This window comes from Scylla paramamosain, chromosome 40, assembly GCF_035594125.1.
Source record: "Scylla paramamosain isolate STU-SP2022 chromosome 40, ASM3559412v1, whole genome shotgun sequence".
NCBI lineage: Eukaryota > Metazoa > Arthropoda > Malacostraca > Decapoda > Portunidae > Scylla > Scylla paramamosain.
The window spans coordinates 10689104-10713477 of NC_087190.1; the positions used below are offsets into that span (position 1 = coordinate 10689104).

Genomic DNA, 24374 nt, shown 5'->3' on the forward strand with positions numbered 1-24374 from the left:
AAAACCCAAGCAACACAAACAAAACCCAAGCAACACAAACATAAACAAAACCCAAGCAACACAAACAAAACCCAAGCAACACAAACACAAACAAAACCCAAGCAACACAAACATAAACAAAACCCAAGCAACACAAACAAAACCCAAGCAATACAAACACAAAACCCAAGCAAAACAAACACAACACTCAAACAATCAACACAATATCCGGAGTACAAGCAACACACCAACAAAACACACAAACACAAACAAAGCAGTATTCTTTCACTCTCGCACCAGTCTCTACATGGCTTTTCTTACCATTCTCAGTAATTTGAACCCCATATACTCATCACAAACTATTCATAATGCTGACTGTGATTCTTAAAGATTTATCAGTTTTATGGGGGAAGCAATCTCACCCACTGCCGTGACAATGCTGGGAAGTGACACACCCACGCATGTCATGGATAGGAAGGTACTGTTCTTCCCTGGTGAAGGTGTGTTTGTTCGTATGTGCGTGTCACATTTTTTGCACAAGTGCGAAATTAGTCATGGTGATTGGTTCTATTGTTTGAGAGTGCAGCCGCTGGTCAATTAAAAATACAGAATTATCTCCAGTGCTTCACCACCTTTTACGAAGACTAATAAGATAACGACTTCGTATTCATTTCTTAGCCTTGCCACTTAGGTAAGGTTAGGTTAGATTAGTTTAGTTAGGTTAGATTAGTTTAGTTAAGTTAAATTAGTTTGGTTAAGTTGGTTTGGTTTGGGTGTTAGTTTAATTTGGCTAGATTGGTTAGGTGGTGGTGCGTGACAGCTGGCTGGCAGCCACATGCACGCAGCAGCCTGCTTGCATGTGGCATGGGGCATGGGGTAACACTGCCTGTGAGTGTTGCTGCTGTGTTACTTATCTGTGAGGATGCAACTATTTTCTTCAGGAAGAGTTCAGTCTGTTTTGAATTAATCTGCCTTTTGTCTTTGCCGCAAAACATTATTTTCTGATGGGGGTGGGGGAGTAAAAAATAAAAACATGATTTGCGGGAAAAAAAAAAAAGCAGATTATTCAAAACAAGCCAAAGAACAGAAAATATTAGTTTCGTATGGAAAAAAGAGATAAACGTTAATCAACACAACACCACGCACACAAACTAACACCAGCAACACAAACAAAACACCAGTAACACCACGGTAACGCCCACATCACAACCCCAATTAACACCAACACCTGAAAAAAAAAAAAAAAATTAACTGCCACAACACCACCACGACTACAAACACCAAAGCCAAGCAGCACAAACAAGCACACCACCAGTAACGACACGGTACCCCACCACCCGTCATCACACCCTCGCTACACCACTTCCCCATTACCTTACCTATATTTGAGCCCCCAGGCGAGTCGCGTGAGTCCCCAGGGTGCGGGGGTGAGATGCAGGGGGTCCGGGGAGGAAAGGGAGGGATGCAGGGTGCGGTCAGGGTAATGTAAACAAGGAAGGGATGGAAGGGAATGATAACACCTCCATCTTTTGCCGCCAAACGTATCTTGATCTTGGTCCCGTGACACGCCAGTCGCCGCAACGGCCGCTCACACGTCGTTTTGGTCTTTTGGTCGCGCGACTCGGCAGCGCTGCCGAGTCGCTTGTCCTCAGGACCGATCGAGGCGACAGGCAACTTGTGCCACTCAAACGTGGGATATTTATTTATTTATTTTATATATATATATATATATATATATATATATATATATATATATATATATATATATATATATATATATATATATATATATATATATATATATATATATATATATTTTTTTTTTTTTTTTTTTTTTTTTTTTTTTTTTTTATTCCAGTGACAGGCCATCAGTTGCTCAACAAAACCCCTATCCTGTACGGAGGTCATGGCATTGGATGCTGAGAGAAATATTAAAGTTGGAGAGTGGCCAGCGATCTGGGATGCTAGATGCAATTAGTACAGCAACAAACTACCAAGAGGAAAGGTGTGGGGTGAACTGTGCCGTAGGTTTCGAGGACATGGATTCTAGTACCCAGAAAAAAAAAAAAAAAAATCATGCAGATATGTCCTTTTAATTGATCATATTCACTGTTAGTTCCCATACACATTGCATGACACAAGAATAATATACCATTCAAAGGAAAGGTTGCCTGCAGCAGCACTTTTCAGTAGGCAGTGAGATTTTTCACACGGGCGACTCGCTGATGCGGCCTGTGGTTGCGCGTTTCCTCCGCGTGCATCAGCGTTTGCCATGCGTTGCTGAGTTGCGCGACCACAACCCCCCTGTGAAAGGGTCCTTTTTACTAATACTATTGTTTGAGAAAAGAACACCAGAATATAATAAGATAAATGTTGGTGCAAGAAGCCATTAGTATAAAATATGTTCTTTCTGTCATTCCCGTCCATAAATTTGTCTAATCTTCTTTTAAAGCTTCCTTATAACTCAGCACTATGACTCAGCACTGTGTCACCCTTGTTGTGTCCTCTGCACCGTATAAAGACCTCCATCAGGTCCCCTCTTGATCTACACTCCTCCAAGGAACGTAAATTTAAAAAGCTTCACTCTCATTTCGTGAGGAAGAAAACACTGAAGGAACTAAACAAATCTTATACCGATTCGGAAGAAAAGAGAAGAGAATAGTAATGAAGAGAAACAACAACTTACTTGAACTTAATACCATTACAAAGAAGTGCTATTAACTAAAAGACAAGAGGATACAAATAGTGTCCCTGCAGCAGCACCACCATTCTGTTTGCTCCTCGTTCACTGATCTTGCTAACACTGGATTCTCTCATCCATTTTGCTTCAGCCTTCCGCTAATTACAGCCTTCACAACGACCCCATTCAGCTGATGGTAGTAGTTGTGAAGAATCAAATAGCCTGACACTTCCACTATTTTTTTTTTTTTCCCACCGTTTTAAAAACACGGTGAAAAAATGTTGATTGAAATATACTTCCTAGCTATATCCATATTGTTCTACTTTTCATGATTTGACATTCTGTGATTTTGAAGTTTTATAATCACAAAAAATGTTATATATTTTCATTATTATTAATCTTTTTTTTACAGGTCCGGACCTTGAATGTTATTGTTGTCACTATTACAACCTGTACTGTTTACGCTGCTGCTGCTGCTGCTGCTGCTGCTGCTACTACTACTACTATCATCACTACAACCAGACTTTCGTGTTAATAAAAGACCAAATCACCACCGCATCATTATAATAGTAACATAATAACAAACAAAACACTCGTCTATCATAGCTATTTACAAGAACACTGTACATTACAATATACTACTAGTACTACTAATTCCTTCCTTCTATGTACAATAACTCGGTATAGGTAAGAAAGATGTACTGTGATAGCAATAATAATAATAATAATAATAATAATAATAATAATAATAATAATAATAATAATAATAATAATAATAATAATGATAATAATAATAAAAATAAAAAAAACAATAATAATAATAATAATAATAATAACAATAATAATAATAATAATAATAATAATAATAATAATAAATTATCTTTATTCCTCTGTACAACCTTCCATTTTCTTTAACCGCTGACTATAAAATGTTCTAATTATCGTACACTTCCACTATTAGTACAGTTATCTAAAAACGTACGGTACATGAATTTAATTTAATCTCTTTTCTGCCTATCACTGACCTCTTTCTTTTTCTCTTAATAATAACTCGTCTCGTCTTGTCTCCATTAGTTCCTTCTTGTTAGGCGGTGGTTTCAAATCCTGAAGAGAAGAGGATATGTTAGTAGTAGTAGTAGTAGTAGTAGTAGTAGTAGTAGTAGTAGTAGTAGTAGTAGTAGTAGTAGTAGTAGTAGTGATGATGACAAGACGGCGTGACAAAACACATGATATTCTCTCTCTCTCTCTCTCTCTCTCTCTCTAAAGTCACACTCGGCAACTCATTCTCACATCCTCCTTTCATCTCGCCAAAACATCCACCCTCTTCTCAACTTCATCATCAATTTCTCATCTAATTCCTTACCCCACATTACCCAACCACAACCGCAGCATCAATCACTCATCCCCTCACCCATGAGTAACGATGAACAATAAGGGAACACTGAAATAAACGCGTGAATTGAGTTTGAGTATAAATTTTCAAGCTCCCGATGCAAACAAAGACGCGGCGGTGGTGGTGGTGATGGTGGTGGTACTTGAAGACTTCCTTACCAAATGTTTCTTTGTTTATTATTTTTCTCCTTTATTTTGCGGCCATGGGAAAATGATGAAGGTGTGGGTTATTGTTAAGGGTGTGGGGGAGTCTTTTTCTATTTTCTAAGGTGATTTGTTTGCTAGAAGACGATGGAAATGAAGAAGAAAAGAGTTTGTTATGAATAAGTTTAGAGGAAGACTGGAATGAATGGGGGAAAGAAATGGAGAAAGAAGGAATAGATAAAGATAAACAAAAGGGAATATAGAAAGAATAAAGATAAATTGAGTTCAGTAGAAGGAAGAGGAGGAGAAACAGCTAGAGACAGAAATGGCAACACACACACACATACACACACGAGTTATGGACAAACGTACACACACGCACACACAGACAAACGTACACACCACACCCACGCTTCTCTTCCCCTCTCTCCTCCTTCCCTCCTACCCCTCTTCTCCTTGCCTCCTACCCTCTCCTCTCTTCTCTCTCCTTCTTCAGTTCCTTCACTACCGCTGTGTGGGTTGGTCGCTTTGCACGCGGGCGAGAAGTAAACAAGGAAAAATGATACACGGGAATACATGAATGGGAATGAAGGCTGTGTGACTGATGGCTCGTGATAACAGATTTGAATTCCACGTCTCAATAAGTAAGTTTTTGTTGTTTTGATTATCTCTCTCTCTCTCTCTCTCTCTCTCTCTCTCTCTCTCTCTCTCTCTCTCGTATGTTTTTTTTTTCTCCGAGTTATTCCATTTTCTCAGAATTTTGGGAGAATTTAAAAGTTGCATTACTGAAGAGATGGGATAGGTAATACGTCTTTCAAACTCTTAAGAAAGATACGCATGAATAAATAGGTCTTTTTTTATTATATTTTTCTTTCAGTTAATTAATCTTCGTTTATAGATCGTTAGTCACGAGGAAACTTTGTAACTTCAACTAAAACCCATTAAACTCAGAATCACGAAAAATACCTTTGAAAACTCCAATAACTTCCACTACAGCTTCTTATAAAAGTATAGAAACCTTGGTAAACCATCATAAAATCATGAACACTCCTTTGAAACTAAATAATTTCCACTAATCTGTTAAACCATTTAAATCACGAAAACATCCTTGAAAACCCCCAACAATAACTTCCACAACAGTCTGTTGAACCATTAGAACCATGAAAACACTCGAAATTCACAAATTTATCAAACTATTAGAACCATGAAATCACTTGAAAAAATCCATCAGAGTTTGATAAACCAATAAAATAATAATAATAATAATAATAAAAAAAAAAACGAAAGATTGCAATAACTTCTTTTAGAGCCTGTTAACCCATAAGAATAATGAGAACACCTTTGGCAACCCCACCAACCTCCACTACACCCAGTCAAACTCTTAGAACCATGAAAACACCCTTGAAAACCCAAAAAAACTGCACTAGAACCACTTAAAAGTACTCATAATAATAATAATAATAATAATAATAATGATAATAATAATACAAAAACATTCATAACCTAATAAAAAACATTTTTTTTTTTTTTTTGTTTCAGGCTGACAATGGGACGACCACCACCACCATCTCCACTACCCATCACCACCACCACCCTGCTTCCCTCACTCCCCCTCTCCCTCCTCCTACTCCTCCTCCACCTGCTCTGTCTCACTCAAGGGACTGGCTTCACCCATCACCCTGCAGCCTCCCCACCCAGAGAGGAATGGGGAATGAGAGGAAAGGGGAATTTTGTGGAGAGTGAGAGTGGGGAAGAGCAGCAGGAGGAGGAGGAAGAGGAGCAGGAGGAGGAGGAGGAGGATGGAGGAGAAGATTGGGAGGTTGAGGAAGAGAGTGTGGTGTTTTCTTCTTCCCCAGGTGAGAGAGAGAGAGAGAGAGAGAGAGAGAGAGAGAGAGAGAGAGAGAGAGAGAGAGAGAGAGAGAGAGAGAGAGAATAAATTTAAATACCCCATATAATTAAAAGTAGTAGTAGTAGTAGTAGTTGTAGTGATGATAATAATAATAATAATAATAATAAAATAATAATAATAATAATAATAATAATAATAATAATAATAATAATAATAATAAAATAAATAATAGTAATAACAATAGCTATTACTCCTATTACTACTTTACTCTTTCTCCTCCTACTGCTGATCCTACTACTACTACTACTACTACTACTACTACTACTACTACTACTACTACTACTACTACGAATACCTTTCCTGTCACCCACTCTCTTCTTAATATTCATCAATGACCTTCTAAACCAAACTTCTTGTCCTATCCACTCCTACACTGATGATACCACCCTGCACTTTTCCACATCTTTTCATAGAAGTAAACAGTTCACACAGGGAAGCCACAGAACGCCAGACTTCTGATCTTTCTAAAATTTCTGATTGGGGCAGAGTAAACTTGGTATTGTTCAATGTCTCAAAAATTCAATTCCTCCATCTATCAACTCGACACAACCTTCCAGACAACTATCTCTTCTTCAATGACATTCAACTGTCCCCCTCTTCTACACTGAACATCCTCGGTCTGTCCTTCACTTAAAATCTAAACTGGAAACTTCACATCTCATTGAAGCTAAAACAGCTTCAATGAAGTTAGGCGTTCTGAGATGTCTCCACCAGTTTTTCTCACCCTCCCAGCTACTAACTCTATACTAGGGCCTTATCTGTCCATGTGTGGAGTATGCTTCACATGTCTGGGGGGGTTCCACTCATACCGCTCTTCTAGACAGGGTGGAATCAAAAACTTTTCGTCTCATCAACTCCTCTCCTCTAACTGACTGTCTTCAGCTTGTCTCTCATCACTACAATGTTGCAATCTCTTGCTGTCTTCTACTGCTATTTTCATGCTAACTGCTCTTCTGATCTTGCTAACTGTATGCCTCCCTTCCTCCTGTGGCCTTGCTGCACAAGACTTTCTTCTTTCTCTCACCCCTATTCAGTCCACCTCTCAATCATTCATCCCTTTCTCTGGCAGACTCTGGAACTCCCTGCCTGCTTCTGTATTTCCACCTTCCTGTGACTTGAACTCTTTCAAGAGGGAGGTTTCAACACACTCATCTTCAGCTATTTGATCATTCTATGTGGCGTTGCTTTGGGACCTGGCTTTTTTTATCCAATTTTTTGTTGCCCTTGGCCAGTGGCTCTCTTACATGAAAAATAATAAATAAATAACAATAGTAATAATAATAATATTACTCCTACTACTACTACTACTACTACTACTACTACTACTGCTACTTTACTCCTCTTCCTCCTGCTACTGCTACTTCTACTACTAATATAATCTTTCTCCTTCTCCTCCTACTACTAATCCCTTCCCGCTTCCTCCTCCTCCTCCTATAACTACAACTAATACCCCTCCACCACCACCATCACCACTAACACTAACACCCCCTCCTTCATTCCAGCTGTGGGGAGGCAGAGGGGGGCAGCAGCAGGGGTTGGGGGGGATGTGTGGTGGCAGGTGGTGGTGCCTGAGGACCCAGCGGGGGGAGCTGAGCCTGCTAGGTGGGATGGGTGGCCCTCCCTACACCCCCTCCCCCCACATGGCCCCCACCCGACCTCTCCCTCCCTCCCCAGTGACTACGAGATGCTGCAGGAAGGATGGACCGAGTATGCTGTGACTTGAGTGTGTGTGTGTGTGTGTGTGTGTGTTCTATTCTTCAATTTTGTTCTACTATTTATTTTTCTTTATTTTCAGATTTTTGCTAACCATCCTCTCTCTCTCTCTCTCTCTCTCTCTCTCTCTCTCTCTCTCTCTCTCTCTCTCTCTCTCTCTCTCTCTCTCTCTCTCCTATTGTTTGTTTTTATACTTTTCACCTCCCCTTTTTTTTCCATTCATATTTTTTCATCTTGTTATCCCTGTCTTTTGGTTCCCCATCTCACTGTCTGTCTCAACATGCCATTACTTGTGAGGTAGTGAAGATGAGATGAGGCAATTAAGAGATAAAACAATGATGGTGAGACACAACGACAATGGTGGTGATAATTTCTTCATAATGTCACATCCTATTATCATTCAAGATGACCTAATGAGGTGATAAATGATGATGATGATGATGATGATGATGATGATGATGATGGTGATGATGATGATGATGATGATGGTGATGGTGATAAAAATGATGGGAATAATGATGGTGATGACAATGATGATGGTAATGATGATGATGATGATGATGGGAATAATGATTGTGGTGATGATGATGATGATGATGCCACATAATTAATGAGGTAGTAATGACCAGGTAACAAGGCAACAGGTGGTTAATTAAGGTAGAGTGATAGGTAATTAAGAGGAAAAAAAATAAACAAAGAAAAAAGAAAGACAAAAGAAAGAATGGATGAGAGAAGATATAAATGAGTAAATAATGGAAATACACAGACAGGTATGGGTGATTAAGGTTAACGAGTGACAGTTAAGGTAGCGAGATCGTTTGAATGGTCCAGGTAATTAGAGGTGAATAATCCTGTATAATACTCCTTCTGTAATGAATAATTGTGGTTCTGTTAAGTATAATTACCTAATTATTATTATTATTTTTTTTTTTTGTAATTCTGCCAAAGTATGTGCATTTGTATATGTGTGTGTATAGTATGTAGTGTTAATTTTGTACACACACACACACACACACACACACACACACACACAGTTGTTAAAAAGTTGTTGATTTCCATGATAAGACCAAGATTGGAATAAGCAGTAGTGGTGTGGTCTCCTCTTATAAAGAGGAATATTATAAAATTAGAAAGAGTACAAAGAGCAGTCACTAAGATGGTTCCAGAGTTGAGTAAGTCGATTTATGAAGAGAGATTAAGAATGTTGGAAATTCCTACCCTTGAAAATAGGAGAGAGAGAGGATTTAATAAACATCTATAGAATGATAAATGGTATGGAAAATGTGGACAAAGAATGTTTTATAACTTTAGACATACAGAGTACAAGGGGACACAGTAAGAAGCTGAAGGAAGTGAACTGTAGAAGAGACATCAAGAAGTAGAGTTTTCCTCACAGAAGTGTGAACAAACGGAATGAACTCAGTGAAAACGCTGTCAATGCCGTAACTGTCCGTGCTTTTAAGACCAAACTGGATAGATATAGAGACGGGACACTATGAGATTACTCCCCTCCCGTAAACCACAACTAGGTAAATACACACGCACACACACACTTTCTTGCCTAGATCAGTTTAATTTAAGGATAGGTTAAGTTAGGTTATCGTCAACTTAACCTAATGAAATGTAAACTAACCTAATCTAAACACACACACACACACACACACACACACACACACGCACACACACCATACACACACACACACACACATTTTTTTTTACTTTACTACAAGTTTATCTTTTTTAAGCTGACTTCATTTGTTCTTTTGTTTATCTTTGTCTATTTTCACCTTTTCATTCCTATTAATTATTTACTTTTAACATCTCATCCGTCCACACACACACACACACACACACACACACACACACACACACACACACACACACACACACACACACACACACACACACACATACACACACACCAGTAATTCACCCAGCTATTGTTAAACAGGCAACACCAACTACCAAACATTTCCATCCATTAGCAGCATTGTATTATGATGCATTACTGTAATGTTCACCTTGTACTGTGTTACTGCTATGTACTACCAAGATAACAGTGCAATACTATTTTTGTACATTCTGTAATAAAATGCACTGAAAAAAGGTTATTCATTTTGAGTCACTGAAAATGTGTATGTGATGGGAAGGGTAATTTTGAAGCCATGAAAACATAATGAAATGAATGAGATTATTAATTTTGACTCACTAAAAACAAAATAATAAGAATAATAAATAAGGTCAGGATTTTTAAGCTACTAAAAACAATAAAAAGCATTAAAGATTATTAATTTTGACTCACTAAAAACAAAATAATAATAATGATAATAATAATAATAATTAATAATAATAATAATAATAATAATAATAATAAACTTTGGAATTTTTAAGCCACTAAAAACAATCAAATGAATTAAAGATTACTAATTTTGACTCACTAAAAATAATGATAATAATAAATAAATGTAGGATTTATTTTGAATCCATTAAAACAATAAAATGCATTAAAGATTATTAATTCTGACTCATCAAAAAATAAATAAATAATGAATAAAGTAAGTGATTTTCTTAAAAGCCACAAAAACACAATAAAATGCACTAAAGAAGATTAATAATTCTAACAGCAACAAATAAATAAATAAATGAACAAACAATGAATAAACTAAGGAGAAATGTTTTTAAGCCACAAAAACATAAATTCAGAATCCAATCCAATCTATGTTAATGTATCTAATCTCTATAGTGTAGGCAGGATGGCGGGGACGAAGGCAGGCTGTGATGAAGCATCTCTATATCAAGGCCACTCTTCTCTAAATCAAGCATTAGGAAAATCTAATACTATTCAATCTGACACACTGAAAAAAAAATAATATACCAAGGAAAACTTTGAAATTATAGAAACAGCCAATAAATTTAGTCTATATTAATCTTGACTCAATAAAAAAATAAACACTGTATTAAGGTGGATACTTTTCTTGAAGGCAGGTAAACACAACAAATAACCACAGATTGCCTAAATACTGAGAGAAAAGAGCAATACAAGTCAAAAAGCACTCAGGAGCCTCGCCCAGTCTTAATATTATTCACTGCTTCATGAGAGTGAGGGAATGGACCAATATAAATCAAGAAACAAACCAAATATCACCCATTCAAAATATTGTTCACTGCTTCATGAGAGTGAGGGAATGGAGCAATACAAGTCAAGAAGCACTCAGGAACCTCACCCCTTCAAAACATTATTCATTACTTCATGAGAGTGAGGGAATGCAGCAATACAAGTCAAGAAGCACTCAGGAACTTCACCCAGTCAATACATAACTGCTTCATGAGAGTGAGGGAATGCAGCAATACAAGTCAAGAAGCACTCAGGAACCTCACCCAGTCAATACATAACTGCTTCATGAGAGTGAGGGAATGGAGCAATATAAATCACAAAGCATTCATGAACCTCGCCCAGTCAAAACATAACTGCTTCATAGGAGTAAGGGAATAAAGCAACATAAGTCAAGAAGTACTCAGGAAGCTCGCTCAGTCAAAACATTACTCACTGCTTCATGAGAGTTAAGAGTGAGGGAACGGAGCAATATGTCAAAAAGTACTCCGGAACCGTGCCCAGTCAAAACACAACTGCTTCATAGGAGTGACAGAATGGAGCAACAGAAGTCAAGAAACATACAGGACATCACCCATTCAAAATATTGTTCACCACTTGGCAATGCAAATCAAGAAACACTATATGAACCTTGCCCAGTCAAAATATTGTCTGCTACTTGGTAACAGTGAGGGAATGGAGCAATATCAATCAAGAAACACTGAAATGCTACTTCGTCAAAATATTGTCCACCACTTGGTAACACAGTGAAAGAATGGGGAAATATAAATCAAAAAGCATTCAGAACTTCATCAATCAAAATACTGTCTTCCATTTGGTAACAGTGAGGGAAACAAGGGAAACAGAGATGCATTCCAGAACCTCACCCAGTCAAAACATTGTCCACCACTTCATACAAGTGAGAGAACCTGCCAATATAAATCAAGACATACTCTGAACTGTTACCTAGTCTAAATATCGTCTTCCGTCTGGTAACACGGTGAAGGAAACAAAGCAAGGGAAGTAGAGAGGCATTCCAGAACCTCATCCAGTCAAAATATTGCCCACCACTTTATAACAGAGAGAACATTGCAATATAAATCAGGACACACTTTGAAATGTTACCTAGTCAGAATATTGTCTTCCATTTGGTAAAACAGTGAAGGAAACAAGGGAAATAGAGAGGCATTCCAGAACCTCACCCAGTCAGAATATTGCCCACCACTTCATGACAGAGTGAGAGAACGTGGCAATATAAATCAAGACACTCTGAAATGTTACCTAGTCAAAATATTGTCTTCTATTTGGTAACACAGTGAGTGAATGAAGTAATATAAATCAAGAAACACTCCAGGAAGCTTGCCCAGTCAAAATATTATCTGCCATTTGGTAACAGAGTGAGGGAGTGAGGGAATGGGGAAATCTAAATTGAGGAACATTCAGGAATTTGGCCAGTCAAAATATTACCTGCCATTTGGTAACAGAGTGAGGGAATGCACCAATAGAAATCCAGAAACACTTAGGAAGTTGCCCAATTGAAATATTGTCCACTACAGTAAACCCTTGTTATAATGGACTAATTGGGGGGAAGACACTGACGATAAAGATGAAGATACGATAAAAGTGGTGATGTGAATAATTCAAATCCATAAAGTGAACTAACGGAAATTAATATAAAACGGGTTGATATAATTATGGCTATTAATGAAATTCCTTATCCACCACAATTTCTTTCTCATGAAAAACAACTAAAACATTTTATTTAGATAAAAAATGTACTTATTATCTTAGGCCACACACACACACATCTACATATATATGGCAATGATTTAATTTTTGCTCTCAAAGCCTTTCCTCACCCCATTTTTGACCTAGTCTGACCCATGACTCACCACTCAGGAACTTCTTTTCCTGCCCTGACTATCCATAGGTATGAAAATACAGTACAGTTCATGAAAAAAAATATGGCATATGGTAGACAATGTATGGCAGATGGCAGACAAACACCAAATTATGACAAACACCATAATTATGGCAGACAGTGCAACCCTGCTGGGTGTAGTGTGCACTCACCACCACCACCACCACCACCACCACCACCACCTACACTCTCCTTCCCTCCCTTGCCATCACCGCTGCTGGCTGGACGTGCCACCTCATTTACCAACATTTGTCCAATAATTCAGATAGACGGTCTGTAGGCCACAAGACTGACAAATGTGAAATCTGATATAACGAGGTCTGATATAACAACAGTTTACTACATTTGGTAACAGTGTGGGAACAAGGCAATACAAATCCAGAAACACTAAGAGGCCTCACTCAGTCACTGCCTTCCTTGAACAATGCATGAGAAGGAAGCGACTGGTCATCACATGAAACTAATGCAGAATGTTTAACCCTTACAACCCAGGCGGCTCCTTGCAACATGAAGAATTAGTCCCTGCAACTCTAAATGGTATGAAACTAGACACTTCTAGACTGATAATTTTGCTAGACACAACACACGTCACTGGTTTTAAGACAGCACCTGTGAAGCTTTGCAACATCGCATAATCTTTGCCTAAAATAAAAGCGTTAGACAGCCACCAGATTCAAAGGGTTTAGGGTGGTCACTAATCTTCCACTGGTTTTCCTTATCTACGGATGTGTCTGTTACTTAACCCTTGTGGATGAGAGATTACTTTATTTACTTTCCATGGCAGACTAATATAAACAGTGTGTATTTTGATGGCAGTGTGTGTGTTGCCTATTAACCCTTTGACATTACCTCTCTTGCACTCAACCATTACAAAAGTGTATTAAGATAATTTTGTTGCAATGAGGGGATTAAAAACGACCTCTTGCTACTCATAACCTATCGTTATATCTCCATTTATTGCTTTCATAACCAATAAAAGGTCATTTCGTGAAGCTCTGAAAGTACCTGCTGCTGAAAGGGTTAACTGATCTAACCTATAAACATGAGAGATTAAAATAAACACTATCTACTTATTTACTATGTTTGCCTGGCTTGTATGTTAGTCTATAAACACTATCTACTTATTTACTATGATTGCCTGGCTTGTATGTTGATCTATAAACAATATCTATCTATTTACTATTTTTACTTGGCTTGTATGTTGGTCTATAAACACTATCTATTTTATTTATTTACAATGTTTGGCTAAGCTTGTATATTAACCTATGTCAGTCTATCTATAGAAAAGCAAGTTAGCAGGGATAAAGAGAGACTATTTTAAGCATCTATGTATACAACAAAGCCAGGGATTAAAGCATCTATCTATAGTAAGAAGATAAGACAGAAGAAAGATAAGGAAAGTCTACCTATATGAAAAAAGAATAAGACAGGCAATGTATAGTTAAGTAAGATAATGAAGGGAAGATAGGAGGATGATAAAGACACTCTATATTTGAAGTATCTAGGTAAGGAGGGAAAAATAGAATAATGATGAGGATAATCTATATTTTAAGTATTTAGATTAAAGAAAGATAGAAGAATGAAGGGAAGATAGGAGGATGATAAAGACAGTCTACATTTAAAGTATCTTAGTTATGAAGGAAAGATAGAACAATGATAAAGTCTATATTTTAAGTATTTACATTAAAGAAAGATAGAAAAATGATAAAGGAAGGGAAGATAGGAGACGATAAAGACAGTCTACATTTTAAGTATCTAAGTAATGAAGGAAAGATTGAATAATAATAAAGATAGTGTATATTTCAAGTATTTAGATAAAGAAAAGACAAGAGGATGATAAAGACCGCTTATCTATATTCAAGTATTAATTAAAGGACTCTACAGTGGACTACAGTGTTTTTTTTTTTTTTCTAGTGGGTGGGGATGGGGGTGGGGGTGGAAAAGGGGGGATGGGGGAAGGGGGGAAGTAGTGAAGGTAAATATACAGGAAACATGAGAAGTATGGATGTGAGAGAAAATTATGCAAACACACACACACTTTTCTCCTCTCTCTCTCTCTCTCTCTCTCTCTCTCTCTCTCTCTCTGACAGATACACACACAAGATGAAAATGAAAAAAATTGTAAAAATGATTAAAAATTTTATGTGAAAGAAAATTATGCAAAATACTCTCTCTATCTCTCTGACACATACACACACAAGATGAAAATGAAAAAAAAATTGTAAAAATGACTAGAAATTTTATGTGAAAGAAAATTATGCAAAATTCTCTCTCTCTCTCTCTCTCTCTCTCTCTCAAAACATTTTTCTAATAAATCAAAAACACCATTTCTCTCCCTACCTCTCTTTCTCTCTCCCTCTACACACACACACACACACACACACACACACACACACACACACACACAAACACACAAAATATAATTTCTTTCTTCTCTAATCAGTCAAAAAACACAGTGCTCTCTCTCTCTCTCTCTCTCTCTCTCTCTCTCTCTCTCTCTCTCTCTCTCTCTCTCTCTCTCTCTCTCTCTCTCTCTCACAACCACAACCCAACTACTTACATGCAAGGGTGGAGAAATGCACAGGGGGGAACCGGCAGGCAGGGGCACCAACAACAACAACAACAACAGCAGCAGCAGCAGAACCACCACCAGCAGCAGGGAGAAGGAGGAGGAGGAGAAGGGGAGGTGCAGGAGGTGGTGGTGGTGGTGGTGGTGGTGGTGGGGATGACAGAGCTACGTGTACCTTACCAGTTCCCAGCCTTGGTCTTCTCCTGGATGTCATGAATGATGTTCTGTACCACGTCGAGACTCGTGGCCTGCCCCCCGATGTCTGTGGGAGGACAGGAGAGGGGTGGGCGGGGGTTAGTGTTGGGTAGAGAAAGTCATTCTTCTCTCTCTTCCTTCTCATGAGGTGAGTGGAAGAAGGTCTGGTCCAACATGGTGGCTATGTTTGAGTTACATACACCAGTGTGGTCCCCTGTCCCTCTTCTACTAGTGCAACAATGACGTGTGAGAAAATCACCCCAATAAGGCTGAAAATCCCATTTTGTAGATGGTACTGACCAACCACACTGCAAATGAAGGCACAGACTCTGCTTAGTGGTTATTAGGTCCATTTTCTCTGAATAATCAAGTCAGAAAGTTGTTATGGCTTAGCACTGTCTTCCCCAGGACCTGAACCTTAGAAGCCAACACCAGGCTCCTGTATTCCACTGATGTCAGGTCAATATTCCCTGTGTATTCAGGTAGAAACACCACTATTGTCAGGTGCCTGTGAGGGAGTCCCAGCACAGTGGTGAGGACTTCAGCACCACAGGCCACCACATGTAAAGTTGCTGGCCAATCATAGAGCTTGACATGTACTGTCAAGCGCCAGACAGCTAATGAGAGTGCCAGAAACATCAAAATTCAGCCAATAAGTGTCAGTTGGTTTGTTAACCCTCACAGGAATCTTTTCCTTATAGCATTTTTCCAAAACATAAAAGCAGATGTTTTCAGGTACATGAAAAAAATAAATAAAAATAAAATATAAAAAAATACCCAAGATATCTTTATTGGCTGAAAAGATCTAGCACACTGAAGGTCACCAAACTCTGACAGTGTTTTTCTCATTTTCTAAAAAGTGGCACTTGGGACCTTATTCCACTCACTGCTTCTCATGTACACATAAGTAGCTTGGGAGAGAAAGGATATTTTTATTATCTTTTTCATGTAAGAGAACCACTGGCCAAGGGCAACAAAAATTTTAATAAAAAAAAGGCCCACTTAATGCCAGGTCCAAGAGCAATGCCACATAGAATGATCAAATAGCAGAAGATAAGTGTGCTGAAACCTCCCTCTTGAAAGAGTTCAAGTCACAGGAAGGTGGCAATACAGAAGCAGGCAGGGAGTTCCAGAGTCTACCAGAAAAAGGAATGAATGATTGAAAATACTGCTTAACTCCTGCATTTGAGAGGTGGCCAGAATAGGGGTGAGAGAAAGAAGAAAGTCTTGTGCAGCAAGGCCATGGGAGGAAGGGAGGCATGCAGTTAGCAAGATCAGAGGGGCAGTTAGCGTGAAAATAGCAGTAGAAGATAGCAAGAGATGCAACACTGCGGCAGAGAGAGAGGCTGAAGACAGTCAGTTAGAGGAGAGGAGTTGAGATGAGAAGCTTTTGATTCCACCGTGTCAAGGAGATATTGGTTACTGGGTGAGAAAGAAAAGGTATTAGTTTATCTTTTCTCTGATCAATGTCTGTGAGATGATGATAAAGAATAGCACAAGGTGTAAAGAAAAGATGAAAAAAAAAGATACAAGGAAGAAACAAAGATACAAGGGAGAGATGAAAAAAGAATGGTAGAAGGAAGGGATGAAGAAATAAAGGTACAGGGAAGGATGAAGAAAGAAAGAAACAAGGAAGAGATGAAAAAATATAAGGAAGAAATTAAGAAAGACACAAGGAAGAGATAAAGAAAGAAAGGTAGAGGAAAAATATGAAGAAAAATATAAAGAAGAGATGAAGAAAGGTAAAAGGAAGAGATGAAAAAAGAAAAAAAAGGAAAAAATAAAGAAAATACAAGAAAGAGATGAAGGATGAAAGACAAAAGGAAAAAAAAATGAGATGAAGAAAAAACAAAGCAAGTAATAAGAAAAAAAAAAGTACAAGAAAAATTAGACACACAAAACACACACACACACACACACACACACACACACACACACACAAACAAACACCCTACAACCCTCCTCAACCTACCCCCACACAAACACCACCCTACACCCACCCTCACCCCCCACAAGCCCTCACAAACATACCAGCCGTATGAATCTGGTCAACATTGATGGTCTTGCTGATGGCACCGCTGATGAGAGTGGCATGGGAGGCCAGGCCGAGGTGGAACAACATGTCGCAGGCCGCATTGAGCATAGCAATAGGGTTGGCCACATTCAGGCCGGCCACTGATGTCCCTGTGTTGCGTGTGCCTGGCTCAAACACTGCAAACTAAGCGAGAGAGAGACGTTAGCTGTGAGAGGGACCGGGGAGGAGTCTATTGTGTTGTGGTGATGGTGAAGGGTGTGAGGGAGTGGGAAAGGGAAGTGTGGTGAGGGAAGGACAGAAATTTAGGTTTGTTGTGTAGTGGTGATGGTGAAGGGGAAAGAGAAAGAAAGAGAGAGATGTGGTGTTGTGGTGAGAGAGGGATACGAAGAGATTACCTGATCATAAACACACACACACACACACACATTCCCCCCAAAAATAAATAAATAAATAAATAAATAAATAAATACATACATAAATAAATTTAAAAAAAAATGAAATCTCAAAATGTTTCTCACCAAAAAAAAAGGAAAGAAAAGAGAAAAAGAAAAATAACAAACAGAATAACTCCTCTTAAAAACACTTACAAAATACACCCACAACAAACTCACCCAAAATAAAAATTAGATTAATAAATAAATAAAATAAATAAATAAAAAACTCCCCTTTAACCCCCGTAAAAAAAAAATAAATAAATAAAATAAATAGATATATAAATAAATAAATAAATAAAAACACTCACATGATCACCATAGTTTCTGCCAGAGAGCAGCCCGGGGCCACCCACCAGACCGCAGGCGACATTGGACACCACTGCGCCGTACAGGTTGGGCATCACCATCACGTCGAACTGGTGCGGCCGTGACACCAACTGCATGCAGGTGTTGTCCACTATCATGTCCGAAAACTCCACCTCTGGGTATTCCTTGGCCACCTGCCGGCAAGTCTCCAGGAACAGGCCGTCTGAGAGCTTCCTGTGGGGGGGTGAGGGGTGAGTGATGGGGTGATGAGGTGATGGGTGAATGATGGGTGATGGGTGAATGATAGGGTGAGGGGTGTGATGGGGTGATGGGTGAGTGATGGGATGAGGGGTGAGGGGGTGAAAGGTGATGGGTGAGTGATGGGACAAGGGGTGATGGGAGAGTGATGGGTGTGATGGGGTGATGGGTGAGTGAGTGGGTGAGGGGGTGGGTGAGTGAGGGTGTGACACAAACACATCAAGAAGAAAAACATTATCCTGGCTAAACAAACAAACACACAAACACATAACAAAAAGAAAAACACACACAGAACACACAATATATCAATAAATAAACAAATAGATAAATAAAAATAAAAAAAGAACATGCCAGCTAAACACACACAAAGTAAATAAATAAATAAATAAATAAAATAAATACATAAATAAATAAATAAATAAATAAATAAAAAAGAAAGACATTACAAATAACACAAAAAAAAGTAAAAAGTAAAATAAGAATAAATAAAAAATAAATAAAAAAGTCATACCAACTAAACACACACACACACACACACACACACACACACACACACACACACACACACACACACACACACACACACACACACACACACACACACACACACACTTCAAGTTTCTCCTGGGACATTTCAGCAACAAGCAGAGTTCCCCAGGGCAGCTTGCTAGGCCCCTTAATCTTTATCATATGCAAAACCAATTTAGCAACAATATGTAATAAATCAGGCCTATTGCTATCATTTGCTGATGACACAGGTAGGAAGTGTTTCTCAAGAGCCTCACCTCATGCAACACACCCTGAATGGCACCTGTGACTTTTTGTTTTATGTAGGAGGGACACCAGTCAAGGGCAACAAAAATCTAATAAAAAAAAAAAAAAGCTCATTGAGATGCTGGTCCCTGAATAGGGTGAGGGGTGATGGGTGAGTGATGGGGTGAGGGGTGACTACTGTGACGGCCTCCAGTTGTTGACGAACTCAGAGAAATGTGAAGTTTTGCATTACAGCACTAAAGACCCTTCAAGTGTGCACATGATTAATGGGAGGAGTGTCTTGTACTGAGAAGTGAAAGATCTTGGTGTCTTCAGAACAGCAGACTGCAAATGAGCCCTCTACATCAAGGAAAAGACATGGCATGGCTTCCCACTGCAGTCACTTACTTCAACCTTCACCAGCCACAGCCAGGCCACCATATTAACAACTTTTAATCATTTACAAGGCCTCACCTTGAACGTGCTTGTCCAATATGGAACCCCTACAGTGTAATGGACATTCAGCTACTTGAAAAAGTACAGAGGTGCATCCTCAACCTTATTAGCAATCTTGCCCTGCACTTGTCCTATAGAAAACTGATGAGGTTAGGTTTGTACTCTCCACAACGTTGTCAGGAGCATAGTGGTTAGCTTGCCCGACTCACAGTTAAGAGGGCCCAGGTTTGAATCCTGGGTCAGGTCAGGAGTCTTTGGGCAGACTTCTTTGCAGTGTGGCCCCTGTTCACCCAGCAGTGATTAGGTACCTGGTGTCAGGAGTTGTGAGCCGCTGCTAGGCTAGGTGGGAGAAACAAACTCTGAATAGAAAAATACACACGGGGTGGCCTGACCATCCCAGGCCTAGTCTACTAGGTTGACCAGTGCCATCTGGCAGCCACAGTATTAAATTATAAGATACTTCCTTAAGATGTAGTGTGTGTGTTGGTATACAAGTATGTAACATATGGATTTTCAGCTGTAAGGCTGCAAGATTAATAAACTGAATATTATTATTATTATTATTATCATTACTATTATTATTAGTGAGTTTTGTTTTTCTATAAATAGTAGCATACTGATCAAAAATATCTCAGTATTACACAGCAGACTCTAACCAACCAGACCCACAGCCACCCACTTGCTGTGCACTGGACTTTTGCTGTACGAAGAACTGAAGTCTGTACATGCTGACACTTATGCCCCATGAATTGTGAGGCTGTGCACCACACTTCCACAGTGCTATGACTGCCCCAAACCCAGAGTGTCTCAATGACCCCCTGACCACACACCGCACTGCTGCCTGCCTGACGACACTTTCAGCTGAGGTGGTGAACTGTACCTTGTGCTGCTACAGGCAGCGCTGGAGAATCAACTGCTGCCCTGGCAGGCCTTCAGCTTTCATGGGTCTGTTAGGGCCCACTTAGTATGATTAATAACACACACACACACACACACACACACACACACACACACACACACACACACACACACACACACGTACATAATATTGGCCTTGTGCACAGCGGTGACCTTCCTGCGGCTGTTCCTCTTCGCATACTCAAAGGCATAGCGGGCAACCCTCTCGGAGGCATGGCGTGTGATGACCTTCATGCTCTCTACCACACCCCGCACGTTCTGGAGGAGGAGGAGGAGGAGGAGGAGGAGGAGGAGGAGGAGGAGGAGGAGGAGGAGGAGGAGGAGGAGGAGGAGGAGCAGGAGAATTGTTGTTAGTAAGAACACTCTAAAAAAAATATCCTTAAACACCCACTTAAGCACCTAACACATCCCTAAACAGCCCTAAACACTCTTGGACATCCTAAAACACTCCTAAACAGCCCTAAAACATCCCAAAAAACACCCAAAGTCCCCAAACAAATCCCAAACAACCCAAAAATATCCCTAAACAACTCAATCATCCCAAATCACCCCCAAACAACCCTGAACACTCATACACACCCCCAAAACAATCAAAATAGCCTCTTATCAACCCAAAACAAGCCTAAAATAACTGTAAACAATCCCAAAAAAACAGCCCAAAACATTCATAATACATTATAAAACCTCTTATTACCCCAAACAACCCTAAACAACCCCAAATAATCCTAAACAACCCCAAACAACCCCAAATAATCCTAAACAACCCCAAACAACCCTAAACAACCCCAAACAACCCTAAGTAACCCTAAACAACCCTAAACAATCCCAAATTATCCTCAACAACCCTAAACAACCCCAAACAATCCCAAACAACCCTAAGCAACCCTAAAACAACCCTAAACAACCCCAAACAACCCTAAGTAACCCCAAACAACCCTAAACAATCCTAAACAATCCTAAGTAACCCAAACAACCCTAAACAATCCTAAACAACCCCAAACAACCCTCAGTAACCCCAAACAACCCCAGACAATCCTAAACAACCCCTAAAAACCCAAAATATCACCTCAAAAATTCCTAAAACAACCCTAAACAGCCCTTGAATCCTTAAAATACCCGTAATCTAACCTAACCTAACCTAACTGCATTATTAACCTGATATGACCTAATTTCATTACTTAACCTAATGTAACCTGAGTTTGAAAAAAAATAAATAAATAAACAAACAAATAAATAGAATAAAATAAAAAGTCATAAAACATCCCCCAAAATTCCAAAATACCCCAAATAACCCTGAAACAACCCTAAAGCACGCCCAATGACCCCAAACAATCCCTAATGACCTGTACCTCATGTTCCAGCATGGAGTACTCGCCCTCAGTGTTCTCTCTGATGAGCACAATGTCCAGGTCGGGGTAGCGGGCAGGCACGGCTGGGTGGGATCGACAGTGCAGCACGTTGGCGAACAGGTCCAGCTGTGTGCGCAGGGTGGCGTTGCGTGACGAGAAGGAGGGGTCCCCATACTTGCTCTCTATGCTGCCTGGTGGGGGAGAAAGGGGAGAGAGGTTAGGTTAAGCTTGGGGTAAGGTTTGGTTAAGTTAAGCTTGGGATAAGGTTAGGTTAGATTAAGCTTGGTTAGGTTAGGTAAGGTTAGGTTAAGCTTGGGGTAAGTTTAGGTTATGTTAAGCTTGGGATAAGGTTAGGTTAGATTAAGCTTGGTTAGGTTAGGTAAGGTTAGGTTAAGCTTGTGGTAAGGTTTGGTTAAGTTAAGCTTGGGATAAGGTTAGGTTAGGTTAGGTAAGGTTAGGTTAGGTTAAGTTTGGGGTAAGTTTAGGTTATGTTCAACTTGTGAGGTTAGGTTATGTTCAACTTGTGAGGTTAGGTTATATTAGTGGTGATGGGTTAGGTTAGTGGTGAGTTTTTTCTTGCTTTGCTTCGGGTTGGGTAGATTAGATTAGGTTGGTATTTTTTTTTTTTTTTATGTGGTAGGTTAGGTTAGGCTTGTGGCAGGTTAGGTTAGGTTAGTGATCTGTTTTTATCTTGCTTTGTTTAGGGTATGGTAGGGTAGGGTAAGTTTGTGGTGACTTTTTTCTATTTATGTTAGGTTAGGCTTGTGGCAAGTTAGGTTAGGTTAGGTTAGAGGTCTTGGGTTCAGTTTAGGTTAGGTCAGCATTGTTTTTTCTTGCTTTGCTGGGTTAGGTTAGTTTAGGTTAGTAGTGTTAGGTTAGGTAAAGCAAATGTTTTTTTTTTTCTCTACTTTGTATGTGTTAGGTTAGGTTAGGTCAATGAAAGAGGGGTCCCATACTTGCTCTCTATGCTGCTGGGATGGGGGGAGTGAGGGTTGCTTAGGTTTAGGTTACTTAGTGGCATTTATATCTTGCTTTGTTAGTGGTGCTGGGTTAGGTTAGGTTAGGTTCAGTTAGGTTAGGTTAGGTTAGGTTAGTGGTGCTGAGTCAGGTTAGGTTAAGTTAGGTTAGGTTCGGTTAGGTTAGGTTAGTGGTGCTGGGTCAGATTTGGTTAGGTTAGGTTGATGGTGCTGGGTCAGGTTTGGTTAGGTTAGGTTGATGGTGCTGGGTAAGGTTAAGTTAGGTTAGGTTAGGTTAGTGGTGTTGGGTCAGGTCAGGTTAGGTTAGGTTAGTGGTGCTGGGTCAGGTTTGGTTAGGTTAGGTTGATGGTGCTGGGTAAGGTTAAGTTAGGTTAGGTTAGGTTAGTGGTGTTGGGTCAGGTCAGGTTAGGTTAGGTTAGTGGTGCTGGGTCAGGTCAGGTTAGGTTAGGTTAGTGGTGCTGGGTCAGGTTTGGTTAGGTTAGGTTGATGGTGCTGGATCAGGTTTTGACCACTGCTTTGACCCTTTTATGGGACTGGCATTTCAGTGGGCATTTTTTTTATTAGATTTTTGTTGCCCTTGGCCAGTGTCCTTCCTACATAAAAAAAAAGAAAAAGGTTAGGTTAGAGGAGGAGGAGTGGTCCCTGTACCTGTTCTCGCTGCTGCCTAAGGGATGAGCTGTGTTGGATTTTGTATTTTTCTACTTATATGCATTGCAGGAGGAGAAGGAAGGGTGTGTTTCTACCTGCTTAGGTGTAGGAAGCACCCTGCACCTGCTGTGGTTTGAGGATTGGAGCAGGTGCAGGGCAGGGAAGTCTCACTGTGAAGGGCCAAGGGTGAACTAGTGTGTGCTGTGGGGCCTTGCTGTGGGTGTGTGTGGCCAGCTGTACTATGCCCAAGTTCCTGGGGTGTACTACTACAACTACTATTACTACTATGGTCGGGTTGTCTACCTTCTTGTGAAATTTTATGACCAAGAAACGTAACTTCAGTCTTTGCCATTTCGCATTTAGATAAGTTAAGCTTGACTCCGTTTTCTTTAAGTAAAGCGAAAGTTTCACTGAGTCTTTCGCTGAGTGTGGTGAAGTCTGAAGCCCAAATGATTAGGTCGTCTAAGTAATTTTTCATCCAACCCTTCTTCACGAGAGGAGCTAACAATGAGGCCATATGTCTAGTAAAGATAGCTGGAGAACAGCTTAATCCAAAAGGTAGCCTTTTAAATCTATAGAGAGTCACCCCATCACTGAAGGCTGTGAGGTCTCTGCTACCTTCCTCCAATAGAATTTGAAAATAAGCC

At 39.6% G+C, this 24374-nt stretch overlaps 2 protein-coding genes and 1 long non-coding RNA gene across 3 annotated transcripts in view; 1 reads left to right on the top strand and 2 right to left on the bottom strand.

Annotated features, from left to right (window-relative positions):
• Window positions 1-1560, bottom strand: part of LOC135092415 (leucine-rich repeat protein 1-like) — a 15984-nt gene extending 14424 nt beyond the window's left edge. The window contains exon 1 of the mRNA XM_063990896.1: window positions 1359-1560. The gene's annotated coding sequence lies outside the window, so the exon portion shown is untranslated. The remainder of the gene's footprint in view (window positions 1-1358) is intronic.
• Window positions 1561-3206: 1646 nt separating this feature from the next.
• Window positions 3207-24374, bottom strand: part of LOC135092416 (isocitrate dehydrogenase [NAD] subunit gamma, mitochondrial-like) — a 67012-nt gene continuing 45844 nt past the window's right edge. The window contains exons 6-11 of the mRNA XM_063990897.1: window positions 22103-22293; window positions 20878-21011; window positions 18371-18602; window positions 17625-17811; window positions 15579-15660; window positions 3207-3763 (exon numbers count right to left, since the gene is read on the bottom strand). Of these exons, the coding sequence (XP_063846967.1) occupies window positions 3757-3763; window positions 15579-15660; window positions 17625-17811; window positions 18371-18602; window positions 20878-21011; window positions 22103-22293 (833 nt within the window). The 3' untranslated portion in view covers window positions 3207-3756. The remainder of the gene's footprint in view (window positions 3764-15578; window positions 15661-17624; window positions 17812-18370; window positions 18603-20877; window positions 21012-22102; window positions 22294-24374) is intronic.
• LOC135092417 (uncharacterized) lies at window positions 4398-9739 on the top strand. Its single transcript, XR_010262857.1, has 3 exons — window positions 4398-4839; window positions 5735-6051; window positions 7607-9739. It is a non-coding gene; the product is annotated as an uncharacterized LOC135092417 (long non-coding RNA).